Genomic DNA, 26,862 nt, shown 5'->3' on the forward strand with positions numbered 1-26,862 from the left:
CGACCGATCCAGCGAGGATCAAAATGAACAAGCAGGAGAGGCAACTGAACCTGAGGATGAAGAGGAAGTATATGGGATACACACCTTCACCACCAAAAGCCCTCCGATAATATTAAAAATTGAACTTAACGGCACTCCACTCTCCATGGAACTAGACATGGGGGCGAGTCAATCAGTTATGAGCCAGAAGGCATTCAAGAGGCTGTGGGGTAACAAAGCACAGTGACCCAAGCTGATCCCGATTCAGGCAAAGCTGCGCACCTATAACAAGGAACTAATACCAGTTATTGGTAGTGCGGACATAAGAGTATTCCATGAGGGAGCAGTGCACGATTTATCACTGTGGATTGTTTCAGGTGATGGGCCAACGCTGCTTGGCAGGAGGTGGATGAGGAAGATTCGATGGATTGAGAAGACCTCTGCGTACCTTCTCTGGCGCACGAGGTCTCCCCTTCTCAAAGGCGGAGCAAACCCCCACCTTCAGCTGAACCAGGCATCGAAGTGCAGATCCATTTGCAGATCCCCAAGGCACAGGACGCTCATTACGACCACGAGGAGGTAAAGTTCAACTAAGCAGCGGTACAGGCGCGGTACCCACCAACCGAAGCCGACGACCTCGTCGTGACGATGGAAGAGGCTCCAGGTCGACCATGCGGAGTGGGACTCCGGCCGAAACGATCCGAATGCGTATTCTCGACACCAGAGGCAAAATACCTGGGGACGAAGATCACGACAGTCAGCATCACGGACATGGACGAGAGGGCGTCCAGACCATGGGACGAGAGTGCGTCCAGACCATGGGACGAGAGTGCATCCAGACCACAGGACGAGAGTGTGTCCAGACCATGGGACGAGAGTGCATCCAGACCATGGGACGAGAGTGCATCCAGACCATGGGACGAGAGTGCATCCAGACCACAGGACGAGAGAGCGCCAGACCACGGGAGGTCACCGCAACAGAACAGAGGAATGCATCGCCCAGCAAAAAAGACAACTGGGTTTGGGGCAAAGGTAAAGGCCAGGAACCCACCACGCTCCAATAAATTGTGTGCACTATGTAACCCTTGTGAGCGGTCTTTCGCGGCAAATGATGTACCATTATATGGGGTCGGGGTACCTTACAACAAGCCAAATAGCGGGCGAACACCAACTAATTGTATATGTATCTGACAAAGCACTTGTAACAAGTGATGTGTTATCACACTGGGTCGGGTGTGTTGTACAGCAAGCCAAAGTAGCAGGTGAGCCCCAAATGATTGAACATGTATCCAATAAGTTAAACAAAGCAGCAGCCTGTATTCACGGGACTAAAGAGACGTACCAAAGAGTGTCCCAATATGTGCTCGAGTCAGACAAGCTGCTCATCCCACAAGCTTGGGAGAGCAGAGGCACCATTATCGATGCGCTGTTTCGAGAATGTCTAACACTGTCTGTGCACTGTAACATGATCCGCCACGGGCCAGGCACTGAGAGTGGCACTAATGCCCTCAGTTGGTTACCGTTGCCCACCACTGGGGTGGAAACGGCGCAGCCTGCAGACCCAGTCGCAGTCATGGAAGTGCTAGAAAGTGAGGGGTCAACCGTAACGGCCCCCCAGCTTAGGACCTAGACCAGCCAGGATACCGCCGGCCAAAGGTGAACTGTTAGATGGGAAGTGGCAACCTATCCATTGCAGAGATGAAAGACCCATCCCAACGTTGCAAAGTAAGGCAGGGCGGCTACACACAGTCGGTGGTCTGGGGCCCCCATACCACAGCCCAAGGCCCATAGGGACCACCAGGTCCACTACCGAAAGTCTCAAGGCCATTGCGGCCATCCTGGGCTTGCCAGACCTCAGGGTCAGTGACAATATCCCGGAGCAGGCAGCCCAAATCACTAAACCTAGCACCACGTGTGTCACGGTGTGTCCCTACAGACCTGGCTATCCTGGGTGCTATGCAGTCACCAGACAGAATCACTCAGAACCAAGCCTTCCAATGCCATCAATAGGGAATGCACCATAATTGCACGGCCCCTCCACACGACATCAGAATAAGTGATGTAGACCATGTTCAGGGCCCCAGTTGGTTCGCTAGCACCGCATTAGCCAAGGGGAGGAATGGAGTGTATGTGATGAAAATGGAGCATTTGATTGTGAAGCCATGTACCGGGCTAATGAGTAAAGCACTTGGACAAGACCAAACTGCGAACTACAGATAACCAGGAACCACTGTGAAAGGACCTGGCCCCAGCGACCCACTAACACGATCAACTTCGCCATCAACCACGAGGATGAAGCCACCACGTCAGGACTTCAATCCAGGTGATCGACCCGGGGACGCTGGGCGCCAGATCGCCTCAACTTGCACATAAGACTTTGGAGGGAAGTGATGTTATGTATGTATGTAAACCTTACCAAAATATAAGACTTACCACTAGGGGGCACACCTGTGGGAGACCTAAGAGTCACCTGTGCACCCTGGGGCAAGCAGGTGTGCTGCTTCCTCACGCTGGAGTCTGAATAAAGAGACCAAGGTCACGACAGTTTGAGCTTGCGATATAGTCCTGTGGATTTATTCTGAACATAACAAGATGGTGGTAAGAATTGTGGGATTGTTGGTGTATTGAGAATGGAAGGGCAGATTTAGGTAACGTGCTCATTGATGAATTCCTCTCAGGTTCCGGCAGCTAGGGGTACTGGTGGTCGATGCCTCTCCTCCTCTTCCTCCCTCTGCTGCTAAACCTCCTCCTTGCACTTGTTGCTGTCCAGGTGGTGGTTTGGTCAGGACACTCATGATGTCAATGTTATGGAGCATGTAGCAGACAACGACCTATCTGGATACCTGCCCAGGGTGTACTGCAAAGCTCCTCCGAAATGCTCGAGACAGCCAAAGAGATGTTTGAGCCCGCCAATTGTCTCCTCAGCAAGCTTCTGGTTGGCCCTCATTGCAGATGAGTCATACCCAAATCATAAGGTACCCAGTGCTTTAAATAACCCGGACGTTTGCTCCTAATGCCGAAAGCAACATGACAGGCTGCGCACTTCTGGCTAATAATGAACATGCACTTCCAGCCTGCCATATTGGAAGTTTAGGAGGTTGCCGGGAACAAGGAGCGGCCGAATTATGAGCCCTACTGTCAGCCTGAAGCTGATTTTTAACCAGGTAATGTTTGGTTGACATAACTTAATAACTTAAATTTCATTAAAATGAGATTTTAAATCAGAACTTGGTACGTAACTTTCAGAAGCTATGGTATTCTATCCGTCAGCGAGTAAGAAGCAGAGACAGATGGATTGAATAGTTTAATTGTGCTGTCCTGGAAGGAAGAAAAAACATAGAAACATAGAAACATAGAAAATAAGCAGGAGTAGGCCATTCGGCCCTTCGAGCCTGCACCACCATTCAGTAAGATCATGGCTGATCATTCCCTCAGTACCCATTTCCTGCTTTCTCTCCATACCCCTTAGCCATAAGAGCCATATCTAACTCCCTCTTGAATATATCAAATGAACTGGCATCAACAACTCTCTGCGGCAGAGAGTTCCACAGGTTAACGACTCTCTGAGTGAAGAAGTTTCTCCTCATCTCAGTCCTAAATGGCCTACCCCTTATCCTAAGGCTGTGTCCCCTGGTTCTGGACTTCCCCAACATCGGGAACATTCTACCCGCATCTAACCTGCCCCGTCCCGTCAGAATCTTATATGTTTCTGTGAGATTCCCTCTCATCCTTCTAAACTCCAATGTATAAAGGCCAGTTGATCCAGTCTCTCCTCATATGTCAGTCCTGCCATCCCGGAAATCGGTCTGGTGAACCTTCGCTGCACTCCCTCAGTAGCAAGAACGTCCTTCCTCAGATTAGGAGACCAAAACTGAACACAATATTCCAGGTGAGGCCTCATCAATGCCCTGTACAACTGCAGTAAGACCTCCCTGCTCCTATACTCAAATCCCCTAGCTATGAAGGCCAACATACCATTTGCCTTCTTCACCGCCTGCTGCACCTGTATGCCAACTTTCAATGACTGATGAACCATGACACCCAGGTCTCGTTGCACCTCCCCTTTTCCTAATCTGCCACCATTCAGATAATATTTTGCCTTCGCGTTTTTGCCCCCAACGTGGATAACCTCACATTTATCCACATTATACTGCATCTGCCATGCATTTGCCCACTGACCTAACCTGTCCAAGTCACCCTGCAGCCTCCTAGCATCCCCCTCACAGCTCACACCGCCACCCAGTTAGTGTCATTTGCAAACTTGGAGATATTACACTCAATTCCTTCATCCAAATCATTGATGTATGTTTGTAAAGAGCTGGGGTCCTAGCACTGAGCCCTGCGGCACTCCACTAGTCACTGCCTGCCATTTTGAAAAGGACCTGTTTTTCCCGATTCTCTGCTTCCTGTCTGCCAACCAGTTCTCTATCCATGTCAGTATATTACCCCCAATACCATGTGCTTTGATTTTGCACACCAATCTCTTGTGTGGGACCTTGTCAAAAGCTTTTTGAAAGTCCAAATACACCACATCCACTGGTTCTCCCTTGGCCACTCTACTAGTGACATCCTTAAAAAATTCCAGAAGATTTGTCAAGCATGATTTCCCCTTCATAAATCCATGCTGACTTGGACCGAGCCTGTCACTGCTTTCCAAATGCGCTGCTATTTCATCCTTAATAATTGATTCCAATATTTTCCCCACTACTGATGTCAGGTTAACCCGCTTTCTCTCTCCCTCACTTTTTAAAAAGTGGTGTTACATTAGCTACCCTCCAGTCCATAGGAACTGACCCAGAGTCGATAGACTGTTGGAAAATGATCACCAATGCATCCATTATTTCTAGGGCCACTTCCTTAAGTACTCTGGGATGCAGACTATCAGTCCCTGGGATTTATCGGCCTTCAATCCCATCAATTTCCCTAACACAATTCCCTGCCTAATAACGATATTCTTCAGTTCCTCCTTCTCACTAAACACTCGGTCCCCTTGTACTTCCAGAAGGTTATTTGTGACTTCCTCCGTGAAGACAGAGTCTAAGTATTTGTTCAATGGTCTGCCATTTCTTTGTTCCCCATTATAAATTCATCTGAATCCGACTGCAAGGGACCTACGTTCACTAATCTTTTTCTCTTCACATATCTATAAAAGCTTTTGCAGTCAGTTTTTATGTTCCCGGCAAGCTTCTTCTCATACTCTATTTTCCCCCTCCTAATTAAACCCTTTGTCCTCCTCTGCTGAATTCTAAATTTCTCCCAGTCCTTAGGTTTTCTGCTTTTTCTGGCCAATTTATATGCCTCTTCCCTGGATTTAACGCTATCCTTAATTTCGCTTGTTAGCCACGGTTGAGCCACCTTCCCCGTTTTATTTTTACTCCAGACAGGGATGTACAATTGCAAGAAGAAATCGAAGGCTTGGTTGAAGAGGTAGGTTTGAAACCTTTGAAGGTGAGGAGCGATGTAACAGGACAGAGGGGGGAATTTGCATAGCACCCCGTTTGGGGGCGGTAACAACCGTGAGGTGGGGTTTCCTGCGCAGCCGTGGAAGTCCCGCCTCCCCACCTAAATTCGGATTACCGCCCCTGAGAGCAAGTGGAGCACAGAGTAACGCGCTGCATTTGCACTGTGGGGCATAAACGGGGCGGAAGGGATTAGTGAGGGCAGCAGCACTACGTGGTCATTAGCGGCACCACGCCCGGGCGGAAAGTCATTTGCGCCCCCTGGGGCTACTAACGGAAGGCACAATTATCCTGAATTTCTCCCCCAGAGAACATTGAGAGATTTTGGAACTGTAACACCCTGATATCTTTGCTGCTGATGATGAAGTTGAGGAGGCTCTTCAGTCATCAGAATTAGCTTATGAGCGAAGTGGTATGTAAACTAACTGAACATAAAAGAACTCAAAGGAACTTTGACTCTCGGCCTCTTGAGCTGTTGGGGGCCAGGTGATGCACAATGCAGATCAGTGTAAAGACCAGACTTACTAAGAAGCAATACGTTTTGATGGTCCATTGATAAATAATATCTACATTAGGATTTGAACATTTTAAGATTAGCTCTGCCTTGAATCTGACCTCCTGTATACCAGATCTGAGTAAAGGAACAAAGAATAATGAGCTGGTCAGTGCTGCCATCATCTTCTTTGACAAATATAATTTTACATTTGTCAAGGTAACTAAAGGCAGTGCTGAACAGTTCCATATTCCTTGTTTCTTTATAAAAATAAAATGAACACATACATTTGTCCTTCTTTCAAAAACCTATTAAACAATATTACAATAGAAAGGGCATTTTATGTGCTTTCTCTACAAAGCAGAAATGTTTCTTCAAACAAACCCATAACCGATGTGAATATTGCAAAACTAATGAACACAAACCAAGCTCTTTCTGGGAACAGATTCAGTGCATGTGGCTGCTGAGGTTTTCATGGTGCCCAAGCAGAGGAAGCTTCAGACAAGATTAAAACCTTTAAGACAACAGGGCCAGATCACCATTGGGTCTTAACGATTAGCCGCCAAGGTTTCTGCTGCCCTGCCTTGGGCTCATTTTAAATGATTGATGTTGGAAGCCAATGCAATTGGCCAGCCATCAAACCAAACTGAGAAAAGCCATCTTCAACATGAATAAGAACAAAGGGCCCACTACAGCCTGTATGTGAAAAACCAAGCTCAAAAGGACATTGCGATTACCAAGCTAATATTTCCATCAGGAAATAGATTTAAAAATGCAACCCACCCTAGACATATTAACTTTTAACAAGCCTGCCAAAATATTACAAAGAAAAGTCAAGCCCGCCAAATTTAAACAAAGAATTCTGAACTGATTTGGCGCGAAGATTAGAACAACTCAAACCGTATAACTGGCCCCCTGTTTTAACAGAGGATATGCCATATTGCTCATCTATACTACGACTATGCTATCAAGAAGGGAGGGAGACCAACGTGACAGTTGAAAACTAACTTCTCCAGCCTCGAAGTCCTGAAGTCCTGAAGGAAGGAAGAACATCACCATCACGGCAGCAACCAACCACAGCCAACATGGTACCAATGAAAAACCACCGCGATCTACCAAACTTGAAACAAAACTTCAACAGGAAGAAACCGAAAAATCGAAAGTTTCCACTCTACAATCTAAGGCCTGACTACCAACAGGTGAAAACATTACCTAAAGAGACTTTGAACCTATTTCTAACGAAGAAGACCGGGTACTTACCCCATAGATCCACAACGCACCTTACTGCATCAGCGGACTCAACCCAACTGAAGATTGCGCAGTAAGAAGTCTTCTCCAACGTTCGGGGTACGTCAAGTAGAACCTACAGATTTCAACGAACCCTGAAATCGTGAACTACCGCCAACTGACCAGAAAGGATTGGTAAGCATAGTCCCTTCCTGCCCTGGAGTCTAACCTAGCTAGAATTAGGTAGTGGGAGGTGGAAGGTGTAATTTTATTGCAACCCCCTTTGAATGTGTAATGTACTGTTCTTTATTAGTGTGATTATAAGCTTTGACATTATATTTTCTTGTCTGTAATAAAGTCAAAGTTCTTTTGCACCAAACCAGTTGTCCTTTACACTTTATTACATCCCCCAAATAAATCCAGAGTCTAGAACCCAAGGGAGTGGGAGTGATTCGAACCGCTCAAGTAGGTCAGAGGTGGTCCCCTGGGACCACCCCCTTACAAAATGGCGACTACGGCAGGACTCTGGTACAAGGGGTGTGATGCGGAGAGTGCTGGTTTGGGGCAAAGAACCAAGATGGAAGAGAGGATTTCCTCCTATGTGTATAAGAAGATCAATGTCACTAAAGTATGGATGCTTGGTCTGTTGCGCGCTGAGCATCCAGCGGATGCTGCAGCCCAGTGGACAGCAAGCAAGGATCACAAAGAAGCACTAGAGAAGGCAATTTGTTTGGTCTGCCTACAGCGACAGGTCCAACTCCTAGACAAAACCAATGAGACACGACAGGCAGAGTTATGGGAATGCGCAGAGAACTATCAGGAAAGGACTATGGCAGCAGAAAGGTTATGGGGAGAACTCCGTAAGCTAAAACAGGAAAGAACCCAGATAATAGAAAGGTTTAAAACCAGTCAAGACTATTTTCAACGTCAGGTTACCAAGGCCAAAAGTAATGAAAAGTCACTGCTGGAGGAAAGCACTCGCCTCACCCTACAAGTAAAAGAGCTCCAGGAAAGATTAAAAGATGAGCAGGCAGCGTATAAAGTAGCCAGCACTAATGGGTTTGAATTGGGAGACCACGGTCCCTGCCAGGAGCAAATTAAAAGTTTAAACCTAGCTCTGTCCAAGGCAAAATGCATGGTATGACTAATAAGCCTGGGTACACCCCAGGTAAGCCTGGAAGAGAAGGAAGAAATTGTTCAGCCACCACTTGTGACACCGGTGGCTACACTGGTGCAGCAGCAGGAGGGGCGAACAAGCTGTGAGGCAGACAGGGATAGCGAACCACCACCACCTGTGGCACCGAGTTTCAGCTCAGTCTGGCAGCAGGGAGGAGGGGTAGCCGAGCCAGAACAGGGAGAGCCAGAACCAGGACCAATGTGCCCGGTCCGGCAACAGAAGTTTGGCCCGCCCACCATGGCCAGGGGTCCAGGGATCCTGGAAAGTCAGATTGTGGTCCCCCACACTCCCCAACAGCTTAGGGCTACGATAAGCCACCTGGAAAAGCTAACTCCAAAGGGAGACCCCTCAGTTCACTTTATGGAAGTGGAACAGGCAGGGGATATGAATGGGTGCATTGATGCAGAAATGGCAAAGATGCTCCTCCTATCCCTGGATAGCAAGCTGTACCAGCCCCTCTCTACTGAGAGCAAAAGGGGACGGAGAACACTTGTTGTTGTCCAGAAAGACATTTTAGAAGCTATGGGATGCAATGACGGGAGTCCCTTCTCCAGAGTAGAGAAAACGGTGCAGCTCACAGGGGAAACCCCACAGGAGTTCGCAGACTGACTGTGGCCTGTGTACCAGAGCACCTGTAGTGGGGACATAGACAGAGATCACTTAAGCCCGGACGAGTTAGCACACTGGCTCCGAAGCCTAGTAGCTAGCAGTTTACCCCGAATAAGAACCAAGCCTGAGGCCTGGTCCGATCCAAGAGATCCCCAAGCCAGCGAACAGGGAGTGCTTAGGCAACTGACCCTAGCTTACAGGAACGGCAGAGGGACGGAAGAGTTCCCACAAAAGGGAAGGGTCTACGAAATCCGACCAAGCCAAGATCAGAGAGAATGGCGCCACGAGGGGTGCAACCCCTCCGATACAAAACGCACCTGCTTCAGATGCGGAGAAAGTGGGCACTGGAGAAAGGATTGTAAAAATCCTTGGAAAAGTAGCACAGGAAAGAGTTCTCTAGCCCCGGCCAAAGGGGCCGAGACAGAGAAGCCAGCCCCTCCCCACTCATTCGATACTTTCCTAATCGCACTCTGGACCATGTTAGATGGCCCTGGAAAGGTAGCCACTGCCACCGGTACCGAAATCCCATCTGCCCCCTCCCAAACAAAACCATGACTAGGACAGGCGCAGCCTGTCCACCTGTGTTCCCTCGAGTATGATGCGTGGGGGAGACCAACTGTCCAGATGGAAGTGGAAAAGATGAAAAGGACTTACCTGCTGGACACCGGTACCTCAAGCACCCTTGTCTATGCAGCTAACCCCGCCACCTCACCTCTGTCTAACGGGGTCCTTTACAGCTTGGTGGGTTTCACAGGCACTGAACAGACTGGCTCATTCTCCGTTCCGCTCTCCATTTATTTAGGTACACTCCACACTAAGTGGACTTGTTTCCTCATGAAGTGGGAACAGGAAGGGAGAGCGATCCTGGGGGCTGACTTCATCCTAGGCCATGGGATCCTAGTGGATTTAAGAAACCACTGTCTTCGGGGTCAGTCTGTACAGGACAGGAAAGTGAGGTGATGGTTATCCCGGGAAAACAGGGTAAAGGGACAGTGTGCACCATGAAACCAAAGGAGGGTTACGACCTTGAATCACTGGTCAGTAACACTCCATAGAATACCAAGAATATGTGAGGAAAAACTTTGCAGTTTTTGCCACTCACAAACACGACTGTGGGAGAATAAATGGGGTTGAGGTTAGCATAGATGGGGACCCCATGACCCGACCACAGAAACAGTACAACTTCCCCAGGGAGGCGGAAGCAGACATGGAAACAGTCTTGGGTTCTTTAGTTAAACAGGGGGTATTGAGAACAATAGCTACCCATGTGAACTCTCCATTGTGGCCGGTTAAGAAACCGGACAACTCCTGGAGAGCCACAGTGGACTATTGAGTACTCAACCGTAACATCCCCACCTGTGCACCCACTGTTGCTACTGTCGCAGACCTCATTGGAAATATCTCAGCCTCCGCGACCACCTTCACGATGCTGGATATTTCCAACGGGTTCTGGTCCATACCTTTAAGAAGAGAAGATCAGTGCAAGTTTGCTTTTACCTTTAAGGGACAGCAATATACTTGGAACTGTCTCCCTCAGGGTTTCCACAACAGCCCCACTATTTTCCATCAGTGTATGGCCAACTGTTTAAAGAGCTTCAGCAGACCCCAGCAGCTCGTACAATATATGGATGACCTGCTCCTGTTCACCGATGAGGGGGAGGAGCATGGCCCACTGCTGGCTGAGCTGCTGGAGCTGCTGAAAGAAGAGGGATTTAAAGTAAACCCCAAGATCAGCTTGAAGGAAGTAAAATTCCTGGGACTGGCTGTGCGCGTTGTGGAAAGAGCCATTGACAAAGCTAGAAGGGAAGCAGTGCAGAAGTTACCCGCCCCCAACACAGTTGTGATATATTCACAGAGCATAAGCACACATAGCTTCCTACATGGCAGGCAGCTCTCTCAGAAGCCTCCAGAATCTGGCTGGTTCTGTTTATTATTAACTCTGCAGTTGCAGTACAAAATACATCCACATCCACAGTGTGGAGCTACAAACATTACAAGCTTACAGACATTACACTTCTCCCTCCTTAATGAAGAAGTTATTATAACAAACATCATACATAACTTTCAAATTTATACATAACACAGGATATAACTTATTTTTTTTCATATTTACAAATTTAAATTTACCACTTGTTTTCTGTTTCGAAGAGGATACCTTTGCTCTCGAACAGAACCGTCCAAACATGGTGTTGAATCTAAACTCATTCGAGGCTCATCCTGAGGAACGTTTTCCTCCACGAAATTTCCTTGATTTTCATTTGAACTCACTCTAACTTCAGGCTCTTTGTTTTCCTGACTCGGACTCAGACTTTCATTCTGATTCTCTCCTGGATTTGTTTCCAGTACATTGGATTTAGGATTTGCTACTGGTGTATCAAAACTATCTGATGAGTCAGAAATAATTGAATCATTCCCACCTTCAACTCCTTCCATGTCTGGAGGTAAAATATGATCAATATGAACAAACCTAACCTGTCCATTATCAAACATCTTTACCAAATATGTGCGAGGACCACATATCTTCACCACTCTTCCTGGTAACCACTTTATCCATTTATGGTGATGGTTCTTCACTCTCACCTTCTGGTTTAATTTCACACTTCTCTCTTTTACTCTACCTCTATCATGATTCTCTTTCTGTTTTAATTGTGTCTGTTCTACAGACTGTGCCAAATTTGGTTTTAACAACGAGAATCTGGTTCGTGGCTGTCGTTGAGAAACAACTCTGCTGGTGTTCTACCAGTAGTAATATGAGGAGTATTTCGATATGTAATCAAAAAATTAGCCAATTTGTGATCCAATGACAACTGTCGTTTCCTTGGATTTAGATCTAACATTTGTTTTATGAGGGCACATTTTACAATTTGTACAGTGCGCTCTGCTGCACCATTCAAAGCAGGATGGTATGGTGGAACCTTGGTATGTTTCACACCATTTTTGCTCATGAATTGTGCAAATTCTTCTGAACGAAATTGTGGTCCATTATCCAAAACAATCTCTTCAGGGAGGCCAAATGAAGAAAATAATTTTCGCAAAATGTCCAATGTTTTATATTGTTATTTTCCACATTGGAAACACCTCAATGGCTATCAATCACAATGAACAATTGTTGTCCTTCTAACTCAGCAAAATCAATATGTAGCCTTTGCCACACCCTGGGAGGCTATTTCCATGGCTGTAATGGTACTGGTCGTGGTTGCTTACTTACCGATTGACATGTCGTACACTGACTCACGATGTACTCTATATCTTTATCAATTCCTGGCCACCATAAATAACTGCATGCAAAACTCTTGGTCAAGCACATTCCCAGGTGCTGGTCATGGAGGTCTCCTAATAATTTGGACCTGAATTTATTTGGTATAACCACTCTTGCACCCCATGATACAATCTTTATCGACTGATAATTCATTCCTACGAATGAAGAATGGATGTGTATCTTTGTCTGTTACCTGGTTTGGCCATCCATTTGCAATATACTCATACACCTTTGACATCACTGGGTCACGTTTGGTTGCTCTACCAATCTCTTCAGCTGTGACTGGCAGTTCATCAATGTATGAAAAATAAAACACTTCTTCCCTATCGGATGTAACTTGTGATGGGGAAGGCAATCTAGACATTGCATCAGTATTACTGTGATCAACTGATCGTCTGTATTCAATATCATATGTATATGCTGACAAAATCAAAGCCCATCTCTGCATTCGGGCTGCAGCTAATGTTGGAACTGGGAACTTTGGATGGAGGATTGCTGTTAGGGGCTTATGGTCCGTAACGATGGTAAACTTACGACCATACAAATATTTGTGAAACTTCTTGACCCCAAAAATTAATGCCAAAGCTTCCCTTTCAATTTGCGCATAATTATTCTCACTGGCACTGAGCATGCGTGAAGCAAAAGCAATTGGTCTCTCCTCCCCACTACATGATACATAAGAGATCACTGCCCCAACTTCATATGGAGAGGCATCACATGCTAGCTTAATCTCCTTAGATGTGTCATAGTGAACTAACATGGTGCTCTCTACCAATTTGCTTTAACATTCCTTGAATGCTGTATCGCATTCTTTTGACCACTTCCAATGGATCTGTTTTTTCAAAAGTTCATTCAGTGGATGTAATACTGTAGCTAAATTTGGTAGGAACTTCCCATAATAGTTCAAAAGACCCAAGAATGAACGAAGTTCAGTGACATTCCTGAGAGTGGGTGCATTTCTGATTGCATCCAGTTTTTCCTTGGTCGGATGTAAACCATCTTTGTCTACTCTGTACCCTAAGTACTCCACTGAGTTTTTAAATAACTCACACTTATGAGCAGACACTCGTACTCTGTGCTTCTCTAGCCGTTTGAGGACTTAATTCAATATGTTATTATGAATTTGCCTATTTGGTGCTGAAATTAGTATGTCATTCAAATAACATATTACCCCTTCAATACCTTGCAAAATCTGATTCATCACCCCTTGGAATATGGCAGGGGCGGAAGACATTCCAAACGGTGGCCTATTAAATTGATATAGGCCTAGATGAGTATTTATAGTCAAACATGACTTGGACTCCTCATCTAGTTCAAGCTGTAAGTAGGCATTCGTAAGATCCAGTTTTGAGAAGATCTGACCCCCTGTCAGTGTTGTGAACAAATCTTTTATATTCGGCAATGTATTAGGGACATTACCCTCCAGAACCTGGTTTACTGTTACTTTATAATCACCACACAATCTTACCTTACCATCGGACTTAGGTACAACAACAATGGGTGTAGCCCAATTACATCAATCTATCTTACAAATAATGTTCTCAGTCTCTAGTCTTTTGAGTTCTTGCTCCACTTTCTCCTTGAGTGCATATGGTACGGAACGTGGCTTGTAGTAAACCGATCTAGCGTCCTTCTGTACCCTGACACTCGCCTTGAAGCCTTGGATCGGACTACCCATTTCGCAGAACACCTTCGGATACTTCTTGATAACCTCATCGTTGATGAAAATCTCGCTTCCACACAGAAAATCTTACTCCAATCCAGCTTCAGTGCGCTCAACCAATTTCTTCCTAGTAAGGCAGACTTGTCTCCTTTCACTACTATTAGAGGCAAGTTCTGAAATTGATCTTTATATTTCACCGGTACGGTGATACGACCTACCACAGGAATTTTCTCTTCCGAGTAGCCTCGCAGCTCTATCTTGGATTACTCCAGTTGGAAATCACGCAATTTGTCGAGGTACAGCAACTCCAGTACTACACTCACGGATGCACCTGTGTTAATTTCCATTGGTATCTTGAATCCCACAACATCTATGTGGATTTTGATGCTTTCCGAATCGCTGTCTGTTAACCTTGTGCTCCTGATGACGTGTAACTCAAACATCTCCTCGTCCTGTTGTTGTTCTTCCATGCTATGTAGTCTCTTGGGATTTCTACTCATTGCTTTGAACGCTGGACTCATAGCTTTGAAAGCTGGTTTAACCTTCAGTCGGCATGCCTTCGCAAGATGCCCAGTCTTCCTGCAGAAGAAACATTCTGCCTTCACGTATGGACAACTTTGAGCAATGTGTTGTCCCAGGCACCTAAGCACGACTTCGGCGCTCTGTTAAAATTTCCAGTTTCTGAGACTTTGGGCCCCCACCATCTTTTACTTTGAACCTGCAGGTGATTTACCTCGGTTGACTGACGACCGTAATTATTATTTAATTCTCGGGAATATTGTTCGACCATGCCCATCGACCTCGCTGTCTGACAAGCAATCTCAAAAGTCAAGTCATCCGTCGTCAATAACTTCCTTCTGATCACATCATTTTTCACCCCACAAACAAAACGATCCTGTAATGCTCGGTTTTGAAAGTTTCCACAATTACAGTGCATCGATAGCTTTTTTAATGCTACGATGTAATCACTGATACGTTCATCAGTCTTTTGATTCCAAAACGATAGCTTTCAGCAATTTCTAACGGTTTGGGGTTATAGTGCTGCTCCAGCTTCATTAAAATCTCTTCAAGCGTTGTGTCCTTTGGCTTGCCAGGCACAAGCAGATTTACAAGGGTTTTGTACAATGCCGGACCAGCCTCCGATAAGAACATAAGAACATAAGAATTAGAAACAGGAGTAGGCCATCTAGCCCCTCGAGCCTGCTCCGCCATTCAAAAAGATCATGGCTGATCTGGCCGTGGACTCAGCTCCACTTACCCGCCTGCTCCCCGTAACCCTTAATTCCCTTATTGGTTAAAAATCTATCTATCTGTGATTTGAATACATTCAATGAACTAGCCTCAACTGCTTCCTTGGGCAGAGAATTCCACAGATTCACAACCCTCTGGGAGAAGAAATTCCTTCTCAACTCGGTTTTAAATTGGCTCCCCCGTATTTTGAGGCTGTGCCCCCTAGTTCTAGTCTCCCCGACCAGTGGAAACAACCTCTCTGCCTCTATCTTGTCTATCCCTTTCATTATTTAAAATGTTTCTATAAGATCACCCCTCATCCTTCTGAACTCCAATGAGTAAAGACCCAGTCTATTCAATCTATCATCATAAGGTAACCCCCTCATGTCCAGAATCAGCCTAGTGAATCGTCTCTGTTCCCCCTACAAGGCTAGAATATCCTTCCTTAAGTAAGGTGACCAAAACTGCGCGCAGTACTCCAGGTGCAGCCTCACCAATACCCTGTACAGTTGCAACAGGACCTCCCTGCTTTTGTACTCCATCCCTCTCGCAATGAAGGCCAACATTCCATTTGCCTTCCTGATTACCTACTGCACCTGCAAACTAACTTTTTGGGATTCATGCACAAGGACGCTCGCGGCCTTCCGCGAGAGGTGGGCACCGGAGGGACTGGAGTGCATCATCACGCCCGGCAACCAAATTTTAATTTGATTTTACGTTTTTAAGTTTAATTTGTTTTAATTGCCGGTGCTTTTAGTGTCCCCCTTCCCTTTTATAGGGGGCACTGGGGAAAATTGTGATTTTAGTGCCCAAAAAAAAACCAAAAAAAGAAAAACACAAAAAAAAAACCAAAAAAAAGGGGGAAAAAAAAAAGGGCCTTGTAAATGTCTGGAGTGTCACCCAGGTCGGGTGGCACCGTTTAATGTTTTTTTGTTTTGCAGATGAACTCCAAAAAGAGTTTCATGCACAAGGACCCCCAGGTCCCTCTGCACCGCAGCATGTTGTAATTTCTCCCCATTCAAATAATATTCCCTTTTACTGTTTTTTTTTCTAAGATGGATGACCTCACATTTTTCGACATTGTATTCCATCTACCAAACCTTAGCCCATTCGCTTAACCTACCTAAATCTCTTTGCAGCCTCTCTGTGTCCTCTACACAACCCGCTTTCCCACTAATCTTTGTGTCATCTGCAAATTTAGTTACACTATACTCTGTCCCCTCTTCCAGGTCATCTATGTATATTGTAAACAGTTGTGGTCCGAGCACCGATCGCTGTGGCACACCACTAACCACCGATTTCCAACCTGAAAGGGACCCATTTATCCCGACTCTCTGCTTTCTGTTAGCCAGCCAACTCTCGATCCATGCTAATACATTTCCTCTGACTCCGCGTACCTTTATCTTCTGCAGTAACCTTTTGTGTGGCACCTTATCGAATGCCTTTTGGAAATCTAAATACATCACATCCATCGGTATACCTCTATCCACCAAGCTCATTATATCCTCAAAGAATTCCAGTAAATTAGTTAAACATGATTTCCCCTTCATGAATCCATGTTGCGTCTGCTTGATTGCACTATTCCTATCTAGATGTCCCGCTATTTCTTCCTTAATGATAGCTTCAAGCATTTTCCCCACTACAGATGTTAAACTAACCGGCCTATAGTTACCTGCCTTTTGTCTGCCCCCTTTTTTAAACAGAGGCATTACATTAGCTGCTTTCCAATCCGCTGGTTCCTCCGCAGAGTCCAGAGAATTTTGATAGATTATAACGAATGCATCTGCTATAACTTCCACCATCTCTTTTAATACGCTAGGATGCATTTCATCAGGACCAGGGGACTTGTCTACCTTGAGTCCCATTAGTCTGTCGAGCACTACCTCCCTAGTGATAGTGATTGTCTCAAGGTCCTCCCTTCCCACATTCCTGTGACCAGCAATTTCTGGCATGGTTTTTGTGTCTTCCACTGTGAAGAACGAAGCAAAATAATTGTTTAAGGTCTCAGCCATTTCCACATTTCCCATTATTAAATCCCCCTTCTCATCTTCTAAGGGACCAACATTTACTTTAGTCACTCTTTTCCATTTTATATATCGGTAAAAGCTTTTACTATCTGTTTTTATGTTTTGCGCAAGTTTACTTTCATAATCTATCTTTCCTTTCTTTATTGCTTTCTTAGTCATTCTTTGCTGTCATTTAAAATTTTCCCAATCTTCCAGTTTCCCACAAACCTTGGCCACCTTATACGCATTGATTTTTAATTTGATACTCTCCTTTATTTCCTTGGTTATCCACGGCTGGTTATCCCTTCTCTTACCGCCCTTCTTTTTAACTGGAATATATTTTTGTTGAGTACGATGAAAGAGCTCCTTAAAAGTCTTCCATTGTTCCTCAATTGTGCCACCGTTTAGTCTGTGTTCCCAGTCTACTTTAGCTAACTCTGCCCTCATCCCACTGTAGTCCCCTTTGTTTAAGCATAGTACGCTCGTTTGAGACACTACTTCCTCATCCTCAATCTGTATTACAAATTCAACCATACTGTGATCATTCATTCCGAGAGGATCTTTTACTAGGAGATCATTTGTTATTCCTGTCTCATTACACAGGACCAGATCTAAGATAGCTTGTTCCCTTGTAGCTTCTGTAACATACTGTTCTAAGAAACAATCCCGTATGCATTCTATGAATTCCTCCTCCAGGCTACCACCTTGCCTGTTCCACACGTTGCCAAGTGGTCTCAGGTCCGGGGTGTCCTGCTCCTGGACCCTCAAAGGCAGGGATAGCTTTGCCCCAGGACCTAAAAATGGTTCAGATCCAAGGCCCCGTCCTCAACACTGTCCTGAACACGCTAGCTAAAGGGGAAAGAAGATCGCTTTCTTACGTTCCAACACAGCCCGGTTCTGGACTGCATTATCTGGAACTTCGATTATGTTATTTGCAGTGAAATACATTTCTAGCCGATCCACATATGCTTTAAAACGTTCCCGGTTGTGTCTATATTCCCCCAAATGTCCGATTATACCTGCCATTTTAATCTCTAGCTGTTCACACCGTGTGCTGTATTTTACCTCGGATTTTGTCGCTTTTTCCAAAGACAGAAACTTCCAAAGTCTCCCTGTCGGCTGGCTGAATCCTTCACCAACAACATTTAGGCTTTAAATCATCCGAAAAATCCCATCCTCGTCGCCAAATGTGATATATTCACAGAGCACAAGCACACACAGCTTCCTAAATGGCAGGCAGCTCTCTCGGAAGCCTCCGGAATCTGCCTGGTTCTGTTTATTATTAACTCTTCAGTCGCAGTACACACTACATCCATATCCACAGTATGGAGCTACAAATATTACAAGCTTACAGACATTATAACAGAAACAGAAGCAAAATATTTTCAAGACCTAACCGGGTACTGCAGAGATTTCATTGAGGATTATACAGCCTCTCTGCTCCAACTCCTACACAAGGGAGTGAAGTGGGAATGGGACAAAGGTTGCGAGGCAGCATTTATCTAACTTAAGAAAGACCTGCAGACTGCGCCAGCTTTAGGGGCCATCGATGGGCATAAAGAGTTTTTCCTGGAGGTAGCAGCCAGTGGTAACAGCCTGAGTGCAGTATTACTCCAAGAGAGGCACGGCCGGCTGAGACCAGTGGTCTACTCCTCCAGGATGCTCACGGACGTGGAGAAGGGATACTCCAACTGTGAGCAGCACCTCTTAACCACTCACTGGGCTGTGAAAAATCACTGATCTTCACAGGGGGGTCCCCTATCACACTCCTTACCCACCATACGCCCACCCAAATGCTCCTGGATGGGAGAATCAAGGTCGGGACAGTGAGCAGTGCCCGCATTGCTCGCTGGACGCTGCTCCTCTCTCAAATGGACCTAAGGGTAAAGGGTCTCTGTGAGTCAAGACTCGCAGCCAACATGATTTATCCAGGGATAGCCCACCGTTGTTCCGTAGAAGTGATGTGGGAAATTAACATGGGCTTTCGGGCTGGGTTGCATCCCACAGGCCGAGAGATCTATGTGGACGGTTCGCGCACAGTATCTGCGGGTGAACGACTCACAGGCTGCGGAGTTTATGACCCCGAGGCAGGCATTGCCCTGGCGATTAAAATCCCCAGCACTATGAGCGCCCAGCACGCTGAACTGTCTGCGGTGGTGTACGTAGTCACACACCCCGAAGAATTCCCTACCCCATACACAATTTGCTCGGACAGTATGTTCATATGCAATTCGTGTATGGAGTACCTGGCTATTTGTTACCGCCGTGGATACACATCCGCAGACGGGAGACTCCTGGCAATTAAGCCCCTACTGGAAAAGATCATGAAAGCCATAGTGGAGGAAGGGAATATCTCTATACATAAGTGAAGGCACATTCCACCACTGAACCCCGTAGTGAGGGAAACCGGCAGGTTGACATGTTGGCCAAGCAGGGGACCCACACGGGCAAGCTCTGGGATCCGTACAACCCAAGACCTATTGCAGCGGTTAGGGGCAGGATAGGGACGGCAGGGAAGGCAGGGATAGCTTTGCCCCAGGACCTACAAACGGTTCAGACCCAAAGCCCGTCCTCAAAATTATCCTGATCACGCTAGCAAAAGGGGAAAGGATAGATGGCCTGTACGGCACCGCAGCAATTACCATTAAAGAAGGCATGCTGTTCAGGGGGGAGCAATGGGTAGTACCGCAACAACACCGGAGAGAGTTCCTCCAGCTGGCCCACGAGGGTCCAGGAGCAGGACACCCCAGACCTGAGACCACTTGGCAACGAGTGGAACAGGCAGGGTGGTGGCCAGGACTCAGGGAAGATGTCCGCGAGTTCTGCACTAGCTGTCTGGTTTGCGCGGCCAACAACCCCGACTCCCAGAAAAGAAAGGTGTCTGTGGGACATATCAGGAGGGTAGAGGGACCCTGGCAGTTGATCCAAATCGATTTCATCGGGTCCCTACCCACTGTCCAGGGAGGCTACAAATACTGCCTAGTATTGGTGGATGTATTCACCAAATGGGTGGAAGCCTTCCCATGCCAAACAGCCACTGCCCTGGGAACAGCCAGGATCCTGGTCAGAGAAGTGTTCTCTCGATGGGGACTACCACAATAGGTGGAGTCCGACCAAGGGAGTTACTTCACCGGGCAGGTGATGCAGGAGACCCTTAAGGTACTCGGCATCAAAGAAGAATGGCATGTCGCCCACAACCCGCAGTCATCTGGGCCTGTGGAGCGTTTACACCGCACTATAAAGGAAAGGCTGCACAAAGAGACAGGGGACTTACCCAAAGGGTGGGTAGAGGTCCTACCACTGGTCCTCCTGGGGATCCAGGCCAGCCAGTCAAAGAGCACGGGGTACTCCCCGTACGAGCTCATGACCGACAGAGCCATGCGAACCCCCACCCATGTGTTAGCCCTGGGACTCACGGAAGGTCAGATTAGGGAAGCGAACCGGGATAGCTTTATCAGGAATCTGTTTGAACACCTTAAACAGATTCACTGGCAGGCTGCTAACAACATGGAAAAACAGCATTGGAGCAACCGACTGCTGCTCGAGCCCCGCAAACACCACGAATGGGAGATAGGGGACCAGGTTATGGTGAGGAACTATGCTAGAGTAGGGGCCTTTGAGGCACTGTACATGGGACCGTACCACATTGTCAACAAGGCAAGCCCCATGGTCTATGCCATAAAATTGCCCCGCCGAACAAAGTGGTTCCACATAAATCAGTGTGCAAACTTTTCAACCCAGGGGCAGCAGCTAAACGTAAAGGACAGCCAAAACCTTTGAACTGCACTAAAGACAAGGACCCCCAGGCAACAACTCCCGACTGTGGAAATTCCACAGGGGACATGGCAGACCCACAGACTGTACCTAGAGGAGCGGTGAACTGTCCCCCCAATCATTTGGGACTCGGACGCACCCCCAGTAGCCAGAGCCTTAAGAAGGACTCCCCGCACACCACGGCCAAAGACACCGTGGTCACCAGCGCTCCAATTTGAATGGTTCAGCTCCGGGAAAGGGACCAGCTGCAAAAGGGCACCTAAGGTCAGAGACCAGCCCGCGAGCAGGGACACCCAGCTGGTAGACTCGGGCAACAAGGGACCCTCAGAAGAGATAACGATGGACCAGCCACCAAGTGGGAGACCCCAGCCTGTAGCCTTCAACGAGGCAGAACCCCCAGAGCAAGAAACGAACCAGCCAGCCACCCCAAAAGGAGCGGTGTGCTGCAGCACCGGAGGGGACATTCCCCCGATAGTGTGGGACTCAAACCCACATCTGGTCAGGACACTCCGGGTCTGGTGGTGCAGACCGACCTATTACCGACCTCGCTGGACACCCAGAGGAAGAAGAAGAAAGAAAGAAGGCAGGAATTAACCTGGCCACCCGGAGACGTGTGGCAGATGTACATATAGCATACAATATGAATTTAAGTATGTTTAGTGAATAAGTTAGAGTAGTGTAAGATTATCTGTATTATGATAAGTATACATGTATTAGTTACTGGGGTGAAAAAGAATCTACCTGTGCAGTTATTAAAAAGAGGCACCGGTATAACTATTGAGGGAAGCACCGGTGAGATAACAAGCAAAACGGCTGTGAGATAAAAGTTAGAAGCAGACATCAGTCCATAAGGAACTGAATAAGACAGCCAGTCGATTAAAGAGTATACTATGTCTGGAAGGAAGAGAGCCCAATTTGGAACTCGATCACCTTTGTCAGGCTCTAGAACTTTCTCAGGACTAGACAATCTGTTTTATGTGCCCCTACAGGAAAGAGGACAACATGAGAAGGATCCTGTTCCTGCTCGCCCTGATAAGGATGAGCAGCGGCGACCGAGGAGACGTGGAAGAATCCCTCATTTACGGATGTTCAGGAGAAAGAGCACCGATCGTCACCGCCGGGGGTGGCCCCCGAGACGTGGAAGAACTCGCCAGTTACGCCCACGAGGGAAGATGGCCAGGGTGGCTGGGATCTAATTCTACCCGCTACTCCAGCCAGGAAGGTTTTACCTATGGGGAGGCCTCAGTTCCATGCCCACGGATATGGATCATCGCTGCCCGAGTCAGTGTTACAGAGAGAAAGCGTGTGTGTTTGACTTGCAAAGGGAACATTCCCCTGGGAAGATGGTGGTGGCTCAGAAAACTCAGCAAGGATGCATGGAACCAGGAATCGGACTGGGAAAGACTCAGTAATGATACGTACCGCACCATCACGGGGACACGGGAAGAAGTAAAGGTGTGTTAGGACAAATGGTGGGAATCCGAACAAGGAATTTACGTGTGCATGTGGGATCAAAGAGTATTTGTCCCTCAGGCATATCAATCGCCTTCACCAGGCAATGGCAAGATGAAGGGGAAGGGATGGGGTGGGATTCTAGCCTACACGGGTGTGCGGTCCCACACTCCCCACTCCCAATTAATGCCACCGAACTAAGAGCACACATTAAGAAACCCCTGCCCACAACCCCGCCAATATGCACAGTAATAGAAAGGTGTCCTACCACCACCAAGGGACCTGGGAACGGATTAGTATTGGTACCGACCGAAAAGGTGTTATACCAGGGGGTACATTATGCAGTAGCTTCAGTAAGTTAAAACTTACCGAGGTACACCTGCCTGCATGGTGCCTGAAGGAAACAGAGCTGCTATACCAGGCCCTACTTAGAGACATGTTCAAGAAACTTTATGAGTTAGACTTTGGAAATGTAGACAAAGCAGTCCTATACACCCTAACCGCTAGAGACACCATGGGCTCGGGGAGACCTAGAAGGGGAATCATAAACGACGTTTTCACTGCCTACAATACAGGATCCTCTGTACTAAATAGCTTAGATGACATAGCACTGCAAACACAGATAAATGGTTTAAAGAACCAATTGAGAAAAATCCCGAAACAAGAGAATACAGTAGTAGGCTCAGAACTACACGGGGACCAAGTTATGACTTCCATTTAAAAGAAATAATGGCTGAGCTGGAAAAAACATGCACAGAGAGTGAATGCACTCATACGGGAGGATAGAAACGCTTCGGACCAGGCTGCACAGAACGAGGTGTGCGTATAGTATGGGGCATGGTTGTTGGGTGAGGGCCGCAAAAACCTGGAAGATTTAAAACAAGATTTAGTCCCCTCTTGGATCAGGAACAAGTACCTCGCAGCCCTCCACCCATACAGCAATTCACACGTAATACTGTGTCCCCAGTACTTAAGTGCCCATTCAAAGTCGCAGTGTGGGTTTAAAGCTGCTGGCGCACAGTCTATTAACTGCACCATGGAGGTAATGACACAAGACCAGGTCCCTCCACAGGTAGCATACATAGGGGGTGGGACATATTGTGTCACCACCAGTGCGCCCCACTACCAACATGGACACTTCCGGTGTCCGGTGAGTGACAGCAGTTTTTGTTTCAAACCTGAGGCATCAGTTCAAGTGGCCCAGGAACGGATTGTCCTCATTCCTGAACCCTCCACTGTCCACCTCACTGTGAAAGAAAACATTACAAACCTGCAGGATTATGTTGTACATTTTGGCTATGCAATTCCCCCTCTGCCTGAACATCTTACCGCTCTGCTAAAAGCTGTAATTATCTCACAAAACACTTGTATACTCTAGAACAGAAAACAATTGAGATAGGGAAAAAGATTCTCGAGATCACCATTCCGCCTTGATGGGACCTTTTTAGAAATATAGATGTCTCAGTCTGGATCCGAATCGCTTCCCAAACTTTAGTTATCTGTCAACTCAAGATTATTCTTTACTTATGGTGTCTCACTTGCCGAGTGAAACACAGAGGCCATCAGGTCAGGCACCAAAGAGTGCAATATGCTCCATGGCCGAACTTCGGAATCACGCTGGGAGGGCTGACATTATACTGCCATGGTTAATTTGTGTTTGATTTTACTTGCTGTAAACCGCAAAATATTGAGTGTTGTAAGAGTGTTACTCAAAATGTGTTTGACTATGGACCTTTATGTTATGTGAGAATGTGTTTGACTATGTGCTTTTATTTTACTTTACTTAAACTGTGTTTGACTGTATACCGAGTAAAAGAGGGGCATCGTACCCGTCTCTACACTGTAACCGAATTGTAGTGATTATATTCACCTGTAAATTGCATTGCATTTCAACGGGGGATGCACATTAATGTTTAGCTAGTATAAATGCAGGGAAGGTTGACTCTCGGGAGCAGGAATTTTACTTACCTTGATTGACACGCAAGAGCGTGGAGTGTCAACAGGGGCGACTGAAGAATGCAAAATTCATGAGAAACCCCCTGCCTCCCGGTGTTTGGGCTCATTCGAAAGGAAATTTAATTTGGGACTACCTACCGAAAAGTTTGAAATCCTAAAGTGCTCATGGAAGAAACTACGAACTTTAATCGAATTTTGGACTTTGACAAGACAAATTCAAGCCTGTTGGCGGGCCTAGGGAATAAAAGAAGCCCACTTGGTTATTAGAATTGTCTGGGTGTTGGGACTAAGTTAACTTGTCTGGAGGAATGGACATTCGAAAACCCTTCTCCACAAGTGACATTTACATTACAACAATAATTCAGAGATGGCCAGCCATCAAACCAAACTGAGAAAAGCCATTTTTAACATGAATAAGAACAAAGGGCCCACTACAGCCTGTATGCGAAAAACCAAGCACAAAGGACATCAAGCTAATATTTCCATCAGGAAATAGATTTAAAAATGCAACCCACCCTAGACATATTAACTTTTAACAAGCCTGCCAAAATAGCGGAGGCGGGAGCTCGAGGTGCGTGGAGAGGCCTATAAAGGCCCAGCGGCTGCGAGAGGCGGCGGCGGCAGATCGGAGGCAGGAGCTCGAGGTGTGTGGAGAGGCCTATAAAGGCCCAGCGGCTGCGAGAGGTGGCGGCAGATCGGAGGTGGGTGCTCGAGGTGTGTGGAGAGGCCTAAAAAGGTCCAGCGGCTGCAAGAGGTGGCGGCAGATCGGAGGCGGGAGCTCAAGGTGTGTGGAGAGGCCTATAAAGGCCCAGCGGCTGCGAGAGGCGGTGGCAGATCGGAGGCGGGAGCTCGAGGTGCGTGGAGAGGCCTATAAAGGCCCAGCGGCTGCGAGAGGCGGCAGCAGATCGGAGGCGGGAGCTCGAGGTGCGTGGAGAGGCCTATAAAGGCCCAGCGGCTGCGAGAGGCGGCAACAGACTGGAGGCAGAAGCTCAAGGTGCGTGGAGAGGCCTAAAAAGGCCCAGCGGCTGCTAGAGGCGGCAGCAGATCGGAGGCGGGAGCTCGAGGTGCGTGGAGAGGCCTATAAAGGCCCAGCGGCTGCGAGAGGTGGCAGCAGATCGGAGGCGGGAGCTCGAGGTGCGTGGAGAGGCCTATAAAGGCCCAGCGGCTGCGAGAGGCGGCAACAGACTGGAGGCAGAAGCTCGAGGTGCGTGGAGAGGCCTAAAAAGGCCCAGCGGCTGCGAGAGGCGGCAACAGATTGGAGGCAGAAGCTCGAGGTGCGTGGAGAGGCCTAAAAAGGCCCAGCGGCTGCGAGAGGCGGTGGCAGATCGGAGGCGGGAGCTCGAGGTGCGTGGAGAGGCCAGCCGGGAGAAAAAGCAAAAAAGAAATCAAAAGATGACGTCACAGCCAAAGGGGTAAGTGATTGGCTGGTGATTGGTGAGCAGATTTTCTTTTTCTTTTTTATATCAGTAAGTAACCTGTTAACAGCGTTGTCGCCAAATTAAGTGTATCTAAGAGTTAAGTCATGGCAGGAGAGCTCGGTCACGTGATATGCTCCTCCTGTACCATGTGGGAACTCAGGGACACTTCCGGTGTCCCTGACGACTACGTGTGCGGGAAGTGTATCCGCCTCCAGCTCCTGACGGAGTTGCGGAGTTGGAGCTGAGGGTGGATTCACTCTGGAGCATCCACGATGCTGAGAATGACGTGAGTAGCACGTGTAGCGAGTTGGTCTTACCGCAAGTGAAAGGTCTACAGTTAGATAGGGAATGGAAGACCAGCAGGAAGAGCAGTGCAAGGAAGGTAGTGCAGGGGCCCTCTGCGGCCATCCCCCTGCAAAACAGATACACCGCTTTGAGTACTGTTCAGGGGGATGACTCATCAGGGGAGGGCAGCAGCAGCCAAGTTCATGGCACCGTGGCTGGCTCTGCTGCACAGGAGGGCAGGAAAAAGAGTGGGAGAGCAATAGTGATAGGGTATTCAATTGTAAGGGGAATTGATAGGTGTTTCTGCGGCCACAACCGAGACTCCAGGATGGTATGTTGCCTCCCTGGTGCAAGGGCCAAGGATGTCTCGGAGCGGGTGCAGGACATTCTGAAAAGGGATGGTGAACAGCCAGTTGTCGTGGTGCACATTGGTACCAATGATATCGGTAAAAAAAGGGATGAGGTCCTACGAGACGAATTTAGGGAGCTAGGAGCTAAATTAAAAAGTAGGACCTCAAAAGTAGTAATCTCAGGATTGCTACCAGTGCCACGTGCTAGTCAGAGTAGGAATCGCAGGATAGCTCAGATGAATACGTGGCTTGAGCAGTGGTGCAGCAGGGAGGGATTCAAATTCCTGGGGCATTGGAACCGGTTTTAGGGGAGGTGGGACTAGTACAAACCGGACGGTCTGCACCTAGGCAGGACTGGAACCAATGTCCTAGGGGGAGTGTTTGCGAGTGCTGTTGGGGAGGAGTTAAACTAATATGGCAGGGGGATGGGAACCAATGCAGGGAGACAGAGGGAAACAAAATGGAGACAGAAGCAAAAGACAGAAAGGAGATGAGTAAAAGTGGAGGGCAGAGAAACCCAAGGCA

The 26,862-nt window shown here is 47.4% G+C and overlaps 1 protein-coding gene across 1 annotated transcript in view; it reads left to right on the forward strand.

Moving 5' to 3' along the window:
* The first annotated feature begins 650 nt into the window (after positions 1 to 650).
* Positions 651 to 26,862, forward strand: part of LOC139275552 (target of Nesh-SH3-like) — a 198,151-nt gene continuing 171,939 nt past the window's right edge. The window contains exons 1-2 of the mRNA XM_070892720.1: positions 651 to 784; positions 2,750 to 2,954. Coding sequence (XP_070748821.1) covers positions 651 to 784; positions 2,750 to 2,954 — 339 coding nt within the window. The remainder of the gene's footprint in view (positions 785 to 2,749; positions 2,955 to 26,862) is intronic.

Source organism: Pristiophorus japonicus, chromosome 11 (assembly GCF_044704955.1).
Source record: "Pristiophorus japonicus isolate sPriJap1 chromosome 11, sPriJap1.hap1, whole genome shotgun sequence".
NCBI classification, from domain to species: Eukaryota; Metazoa; Chordata; class Chondrichthyes; family Pristiophoridae; genus Pristiophorus; species Pristiophorus japonicus.